This window comes from Carettochelys insculpta, chromosome 2 (genome assembly GCF_033958435.1).
Source record: "Carettochelys insculpta isolate YL-2023 chromosome 2, ASM3395843v1, whole genome shotgun sequence".
In the NCBI taxonomy this organism is placed as follows: Eukaryota; Metazoa; Chordata; order Testudines; family Carettochelyidae; genus Carettochelys; species Carettochelys insculpta.
Window position 1 is genome coordinate 48,614,503 of NC_134138.1, and position 8,940 is coordinate 48,623,442.

The following is an 8,940-nucleotide window of genomic DNA, read 5'->3' on the forward strand; positions in this document are numbered from 1 at the left end:
GCTTTTCACTGTTAAGCCACGGAGTTGTTTTTTTCTCATCCCTGACCACAAAAAATTAAATGAATGAAAGTACAGTGTAGACTTCGACATAACAATAAGTTTATAATATAAATGGAAAGAACCAAGGAATAAGAGATTAAACCATCACTTACAGTACCTTTATGTTGTTTGCTCACTCATGATATCTACTTTTTCTTAAATTGGTCAGCTTTTAAGCTACCTGTATGTTCTACATCTTGTTTGATTAGAAAAGTACTGGTTGTACATGAGAATGAGCAATAAACTTACTCTGGGCAGGTTTGCGCTCGCCTATCAATTCATTTACTTTGGGTATTACTGTTTACGTAAGTGTCCTTATCCTAGCTTCACTGAAATTGTCTTGGCATTTGCTCACTTTTGCAAATGTAAAACTCACACTCTTTCTGTATTACAGAAATAAAAAAAATTTCCTACAAAAACTAACAAATTTCTTGTCTTATTTTACAGTGGAAATGGAAGCTTCCCATATTTGTGATTAGCAGCTAAAAACTCTAAGATGGATCACAAGTTTCACAAATATGGCACTCTGAACACAAATGTTGAAAAGTTCTAAATAAAAACGCTGCTGATATAAAAACTTACAAAAGACCTGTATACTGAAAAAAAAGCATCAGTGTGTAAAACTTAATACATACCATATTCTCTGGGCATTTTTCACAGATGACAGAAGGCCCACCATTATTAGAAACCATCTTGAATCCTGGTAGACATACACATGAAGTACCTAAAAAGTAAAGAAACATATTTTTCACCCCAGTTTATACAAACAAAAGCCCACTCTATCACAGAGTGATTGTAATGCTGTTAAAACAGAGAATCACAATTTCCTGATCAAGGAAGTATGATGTTGGAATACGAACTGCAATAAAAACTGTTCCGGGCAAGGGGCGTTCCAGGAGGGGACCCTCCTGGACTGAGGGCAAGCTGAAGGACCTCTGTGCTCTATGGGAAGGCGGGAAGAGGAGGTCCTTCACCAAACAGGCGCCCGGCAGCAAAAGGCTGAAGCATACAAGAGGCCTTACTGCCTGAGGCCACCCCAGCTGCACTGGGAGCAGCATCCACATCAAAGTCAAAGAGCTAAGGTAGGCCTACTGTAAAGTCCCCAATGCTGCCAGACCGTTTGGGGGCACAGCCTGCACACTGCCCTCCCTACAGGGAGCTGCACAGGCTCCTGGGGCCGAGGAAGGTGGCTGCCCTGGAGCACTTGGTGGACACTACCCTCCCTGTGGACACTGATGAGGTGGCACGCCCCTCTGGCACCACCAGGCCCCCAGGCAGGGACCAGCCCACCAAGACCGAGGGCAATGACAAAGGCTCCAGCAACGGGACCCTTGTCAACGTCCTCCCTTCCGGGACACCCAGATGTGCCTCATCTAGCCGAGCCTTGCCCGAACCCCTGGAGGTCACAGCCAGTAGGTACAGGGCGATTGGGATGTCACAAAGCCCGGAGAAGCCCCCCTACCCCATGGAACAGCCCTGCAGCCCACCTATCTGGGGAACGAGGGAGGGGCACCAAACACGGCCCGACCCTCACCAGGTGGGAAACTCTCAGCACCTGGGAGCCCATGGGCCATTGGACAGCAAGAGAGTGGGGGTGGAGGCCAGGGGCACTGGCCCCCTGGGGTTGGGACACAGCACTCATGGGTCATCCCTCTCCCCTTCTGCCTCCACAGGTCCATCATTGGGCAGACGCCACAGCCCATCCGAGCAGGCCAGTTGCAGGGGACCTGGAGGCACCGCATTGCCCCAGTCCACAATCCCCGCCCATCCAGGCCACATGAAGACAGAGCTGGTGGGATGAGGAGGTGGCCCCCCACCACAGCCGTTTCCCCCCCCCCCCCAAAAGGCGCCCACCACGTGGTGGACCTGTCCCTGGCTGCCCGCATCAAGCTGGCTTGTTGGCTCCTGGTCAGGACAGGCACACCTGGCCCACCCCCAGTGCCCCCCTGCACATCCTGCAGAGGCCAAGCCCGCAGCACCCCCACACCACCCCTACCACCCTGTGGTCCTGGCCCTATCGCAGCCTCAAAGGGGGCCCCAGACCCAGGGCAGCAGAGAAAGCTATGGCCACTGCAACACCTGGCCCTCCACACCACTGGACGACTGAGCCCTCTCCCATCCCAGCCCCTCTCCAAGTTTGGTCCTCCCACCCAGCCCCCTGCTTCTCCTCCATGGAGCGTTCCCCCCATGCAGCGCACATAGTTTGATATGTTCTGTTTGGTGAAACACATTTATTCCCCAACAGTTTTGTATCACGTTTTCCACCCTAACTCCAGGTCCCCAGCATGTGGTGGGAGAGTGGGGAGCGGGATGGGGGATTGGGACAGCCTGTGGGGCACTGTGTGACTGGGAGGGTTGGGGCAGGCCCTGGGCAAAGGCCTGGCACAAGGCCTCCCAAACCCTGACCCCATCCCTCTGGGCCTGGTGGCACGGGACAACGAGCAGCTGTTCATATGCAGCCCCAGGTCCGTGGCCCAGCCCTGGTAGAAGGGCTCCCATCTACCCTCCACAAAATTGTGGAGGGCACAGCAGGCAGTGACAACTGCAGGGACATTTGGGAGGTTGACATCCAGCCTCATGAAGAGGCTGAGAAACCTCCTCTTCAGCCTCCCAAATGTCCACTAAACTGTGCCCCTGGCGTGGTTGAGGTGGCCCTTGAAGGTGTCCTGGGCTGGAGTGGTGCATCCAGTATAGGACCACGTGAGGCACAGGTGCAGCAGGTACCTGGCCTTAGCCATGATGCAGGGGGGCACTGGGATGTCCCCATGCGGGAGCTCCTGCAGGGGGACATATGACCTCCTGCATCCGGCATCCCACCCATAAACCACAGAACACCCAGGCATCATGGGCCCTGCCCAGCCATCCTGTGGACACGTCCAGGAAATGGCCCCTCATGTCCACCAGGCCCCGGAGTACCACCAAGTGGCACCCCTTCCCATTAATGTAAGCACACCTTAACAACCAATTTCCAGGTCCAACTGCGAAACGTCCTGGGAGGATGGGATGAGATCCAAATTTAAAAGTAGTTCTTATCTGTCGATGAGAACAGCTGCTCCTGCTGAGCATTGTCATTGTCTTCTTCTTCTTCATCCACCATGTTTTCCCTGCTGTTGCCAGAGGAATCTGTTCTGAAGTACCTCCGTACCTTTGGGTGGGGGGTAGTGGTTGGATGCTCCCGAAAGTCCCACGCAGCTCTTGATAGACACAGCATGTCTGCAGTGCTAAAAGATCAGTGGTTTGAGTATTGGCCTGCTAAATGCAGGATTGTGGGCTCAATCCTTGAGAGGGCCATTTAGGGATCTGGAGCAAATGGGGGTGGGGGAAGGGATGGTGCTTGGTCCTGCCAAGAGGGCAGGGGACTGGACTCAATGACGTCCAAAAGGTACCTTCCAGCTCTAGGAGATGTGTATCTCCATATATTTGATGTCTGTTTTCCTCTTTTGTCTTCTGGTATGCCTGCCTGAGTGCCTTTATTTCCACACAGCACTGCTGGGCATCCCTGGTGTATCATTTTTCCATCATGCGCTGTGAGATCTTGACACAGATGTCTGCATTTCTTTTGCTCCTTTGCAGTTTTGCCAATACAGTTTCATTCCCCCAACCCAGCAATGAGGTCCTGGATCTCCTGCATGCTCCATGCTGGAGCTTGTCTGCAGCCCTGGGAACCATATGTGCAGAGGAGGTGTGCTGCCTACTCTGCTCACCATGCTGGCCAAACAAGAAATGAAATTCAGACTTTCCCTGGGCCATTACCTGCATGCCAAGGCTATGTCTACACTTGGGCAAAACTGTGAAATGACCATGCAAACTCAAATCCCCTCATTCCTATCAGCTCATTTTGATGTTTTTAGGGTCCTTCTGAAAAGGACCCCCATGTAGATGAGCCACACGTGAGCATGCCACCAGCCACACTTTTGAAGTGCCGTGGCATGCAAATGAGGCAGTGAATATTCATTTCAGCACCTCATTAGTATTCTCCAATTTGGCCATTAGCATGGCCATTTCAAAGTTTTGCCCAAGTGTAGACATGGTACTGAAAGTAGTGGCCACTGTGGTCACACTGAGGCACTTTGGCACATCTACAAGATACTAAGAATGTCGAATTTCACAGTGCTCCATCTGTACTACCCTAACGTTGAACATGCAAGGTCGAAGTTGACATTACTCCTCATGAAATGCACGAGCACAGAAGTCCACATTAGGAGCTCTAAGTGGAACAAACCATGTAGTGAAGCCTGATTCCTCAGAAAAATTGACCTAAGTCACCTGAATTCAATCTAATCACTTTGTGTAAACCAAGCTTAAAAATCAAATTCAAATCAAATACGGCAGAATTGTGAAACTATTTGTCTTGCAGAGCTTTCATGAGGCAACGTTATTGTCTCAGGTTGATGAATGGACAGCAAATTCCACCCACCTTTGTTTTTTCACTAGAGCAAAGGGTCCCCAACTCTGCCATGAAGCCACTGAGACCTCCATGCCAGTCCCAAGCCTGGATGAAGGAGGAAGTTTGGTCAGATGTGTGTCGACGCGCTGACTGTCGAACAACAGTACAAATGAAATCTGATGCCAATGCAACCAAATGTTAAGATGCTGGCTCGGACATCGCCCAGATAAACAAGGTCTGCGATACCACTCGAGTGATCGGGGTTGGGTTGATAAGTTGGCTACTGAAAGAAAATTACACCTAACACATATGCTATCCATTGGAACATGGAATCTCCGAACACTGTGGGCAACTGGAAAATTAGAGCTGCTTCAGAAGGAAATCGATATCGATGTGACATACTTGGACTGGCAGAGATGCGTTGGATGGGATCAGGAGAGATATGCGGTTGTGAAGTCATTTGGTCAGGAAACGAAAGGAAGCATGAAGCAGGAGTTGGACTCCTTCTTAGCAAAACAGCTAGAAGAGCATTATTAGGATACAAACTGGTGAGTGCAAGAATGATGGTTGCGTGATTTGAAGCAAAACTGTTCAACATCTCAGTCATTCAGGTGTATGCAACCACATCGGACAGTACAGAGGAAGAGTTTGAGCTATTTTATAAAGACTTGACAAGACGGTGGAGGAGATATCGAAGAAAGATGTGTTGATCATCAGAGGAGATTGGAATGCGAAGGTTGGAACAGATAATGAAGGTTGGGAGAGAGTCATGTCATGGGAAGGTCTGGATATGGAGAAAGAAACGAATGAGGTGAGAAACTGTTAGAGTTTGCTACAGAGCATGAGATGGTGATTTGCAACACGAGATTCCAACAAAAGCACTGTAGGAAGTGGACATGGCGATCAAATGACGGGAGGTCCAATAACATGATAGATATGATTTGAAAAGAAGAAGATGGATAACATCAGTACAGAACTTTCCAAGGAGCAGATATAGACTCAGACCACAGTCTAGTGATTGCAAACATCAAGATAAAAAACTCAAAAGAAAATGTAAGACACAGTTTAAGAAAAGAAGAGACGTGGCGAGGCTATGTGAGGAAGAAACAGGGAATGCATACAGAACAGCACTCAAAAGAGAAGATTAAGAATATCGCCACAGAGAAAGACCCAGATAAGAGAGTCACAAGGATAGCTATCACTATAGAAGAGGCAATTGAGCAGACTGTTCCAGAAGAAGAAAGATAAATAAGAAGTGGATTACCCAGAAGACACTGAAGTTGGTTCAAGAGAAAAGAGTGTTAAAGATCACAAGAGATGTTTCTGAGATGGCAGAACAGCAATATAGGATGAAATGCAATGAGGTAAGGAAAGCAGCCAGAAAGGATAAGGAAAAATGGTTAGAGGAGCAATGTGAAGATATCGAGAGGTATTACGGTGAATGTAAGAATAAGGAGGTGTATAAAACAATTAGTAATATTAATAGGAAAGGGCAACCGAAACAGATGGCGATCAAAGATGAGAACGAAGAAGTGCTCATGAACAGGGAGAAGATTGTGCAGCGATGGATGAGATATTGCACTGATCTATACAAAGCACAGTTGGACCCGAGTGTCTCAGAGACTGATTGAAGAACTGAAAGAAATATCTCCCTGGAGCATCAAGAGCGAGACCGATATTTCAAAGGAGGAAGTAGAAAAAGCAGTGAAATGACTAAAGAACAACAAGAGCCCTGGAAATGATAAGATCACGGGAGAGATGATCAGGTATGGTGGAAATACACCAACTATGTAATATAGCATGGAAAGAAGGGAAGGCACCTAAGGAATGGACAAGATCCATGCTCATGACAATACCCAAGAAAGGAAGTACATTGGAGTGCAAGAACTACAGAACGATTGCCCTAATGAGTCATCTAGGTCAGGTGCTGATGATGATACTGACTGAGAGATTAAGATCACAGATAGAAGAACATATAGCAGACGAGCAAGCAGGGTTCAGAAAAGATAGAAGTACCATACAGCAGATATTGGCACTAAGACTGATAGTGGAGAAAGCTCGATGAAAGAACAAAAACGTATACGCTTGCTTTGTCGATTTTCAAAAGGTATTACCCAGTATAGATCAGGAAGTGACTTGGGAGGTATTGGAGTCATACGGAGTGGATAGCAGACTAATATGGTTGTTGAAAGATATCAGTGATAATGCGGAGGCAGAGGTGAGAGCATGTGGGGAGTTGGGAAGTTCGTGTAAAACAAGTAGAGGTATGAGACAAGGAGATCCAATATCGCCAAGTATCTTCATCACACGTCTGGAGAGAGCGATGGACAAGATCAAGTAAGAGGTAGATGGGATATCTGTGCATAGGAAAAGAAGTAACAACTTGAGGTTTGCGGATGATACAGTTATCATTAAGGAAGATGAGGAGAAGCTAGCGAAAATGGTGTGGGTGTTAAACGAAGAAGGGAAGCGGTACAGACTGATTATGAACATTGATAAAACAAAAACAATGGTATTTGGAGATAAGGAAATAGGAAGGAAGATCAGCGTGGATGGTACTGAACTAGAAAAATGTAGAGAAGTTCACATACCTGGGGAGCAACATAACGTATGATCCAGACTGTAAGAAAGAAATAGCTACTAGAATAGCGAAAGCAAGAGCGAGTTTGAAGGCGATGGATAAGATCTGGAAAAGCCAAGCAATTAGCTTAAGAACGAAGCTGGGCGTCTAGAAAACGTGTTTATTCAGCAGCATGTTGTACAGATGTGAGACACGGGTGATAATGAAAGATTCGAAAAGAAGAATATTGGCGTTCGAAAGGAGTTGTTATAGAAAGATTCTGAGAATAGGATGGATGCAGAAGGTCGCCAATGAGGAATTATATAGGAAGATACAGCCGAAAGAGAACCTGCTGCAGAAGGTTATAAAACGGAAGCTACAACTATTTGGATATATTTGTGGAATGCATGATGAACAAAAAAATCAAGACCCTAGTATTGGGCATAATGGATGGCTCGAATAGGAGAGGCAGACCCCACACAGAATGGATAGATGATGTAGTAGATTGGTGAGGAGCTAGTCTACAGAAACTAAGCCACTCTGCACTGGATAGGAAAAGATGGAAGGACATAGTGAGAGAGGCATCAGACACCAACCAGCCCTGAGCCCACAGTTATTGATGATGATGATATGAAAGGGTCCCATGACAAAATTCCCTAGATCACTACTTTCCTCGAGCAGGATCACTAACTCAGTACCCATTAATCCCTGGAGAGCGATCAGTGGACTCAAGCCACCATCTCGCGAGTACCTCTGCTCCCGTGCAAAGAGCCAACAGCCCGATGGCGGACATGCCCAAGGTGAACTAAAGAGCCCAGGGCCAGCAACCCTCGCCTGTCCCTGCATAGCGGGTGACCCGTAGCTCAGCTCCCAGAGACCCCGCCAAGTCACGGCTTCAAAGGGGACTTTATAAAGGCAGTCGGAGGCAGGGGCGAGCCCCAACATGCCGCAACCCCGCGCCCAGCCCAAGCCCTCCAGCTCGCCCCAGAGTCGAGGTTACCTCCACCTTCCCCCACCCCCGGCCTCGCAGACGGAAGACAGGTTGGGCGTCTCTCCCGCCCCCCGCGGCTGAGCCCCTCGCCGGCTCTCACCCCCGGCGCTCCGCTCCTGCTGGGGCCCGCACTGGCCGCACGCCAGGCTGGAGATATCGAAGTAACGGCCATCCCCGCAGTCCTGGGGCTGGCGTAGCGGCAGCGAGAAGCTCTGCCCAGTCGACAGCCGCGCGCTGAGCAACAGGAGCGGTAGAACCACGGCGCCACAACGCCCCGCCGTCGCCATGGCTACTCAGCTCCCAGCGCCCTCTCCCGCCGCACGCGGATTGGCGAACCTCCACCTCCCGGGGGAATTAAGAGTCCCGGCTACGGGCAGCCGGAGGGTCCAGAAAGAGTCCAGGGCGCGTTCCCTCTCAGGAGTCCCCGGGAGCTGCGCGTGGGAGAAAAGGCGTGGCTGGCCCGCCGTCGCGCGCCTCTTCACCTCCGCTCCTGCACCACAGGGGAATGCGAGGCTGGGCGTGTGGGAGGGAGTTAGAGACCGGGGAGCCGGGCGGCAGAGCGCAAGAGGGCGGAACAGGATGCAAAGTAAGGAAGAGAAGAAAGCTGCGTGGGCTGAAGAGAAGAGATGGGAAGGTACGAGCATCCACGGAAAGGGCAGCGGACCCCTTACAGGGCGATGGCATAGACTACGGGCGAAGCAGGCTGGAAGGGACCTCAGGAGGTCATCAAGTTCAGTCCATTGTCCTTCTGGCAAGACAAAGGCGCCCCCCACCCCTTTTTTCCCCCCTCAGTCTGTTTGCCCCACATCCCTAAATGGCTCCCTCAAGGCTCAAGCTCACAATCCTCAGATTAGGAGGCTAATGCTGAAACCACAGAGCTATCGCTTTGTCCAGATTGTTTTTGTAATGGAGCTAGGCCTGCAGGCCAGGATGAAATTAAAAACTAATAGGGAGAAAACAACG

At 49.6% G+C, this 8,940-nt stretch overlaps 1 protein-coding gene across 1 annotated transcript in view; it reads right to left on the minus strand.

Annotated features, from left to right (window-relative positions):
• Positions 1–8,359, minus strand: part of TMEM67 (transmembrane protein 67) — a 68,744-nt gene extending 60,385 nt beyond the window's left edge. Inside the window, exons 1-2 of the mRNA XM_074986941.1 lie at positions 8,078–8,359; positions 675–763 (exon numbers count right to left, since the gene is read on the minus strand). Coding sequence (XP_074843042.1) covers positions 675–763; positions 8,078–8,264 — 276 coding nt within the window. The 5' untranslated portion in view covers positions 8,265–8,359. The remainder of the gene's footprint in view (positions 1–674; positions 764–8,077) is intronic.
• Positions 8,360–8,940: the final 581 nt, after the last annotated feature.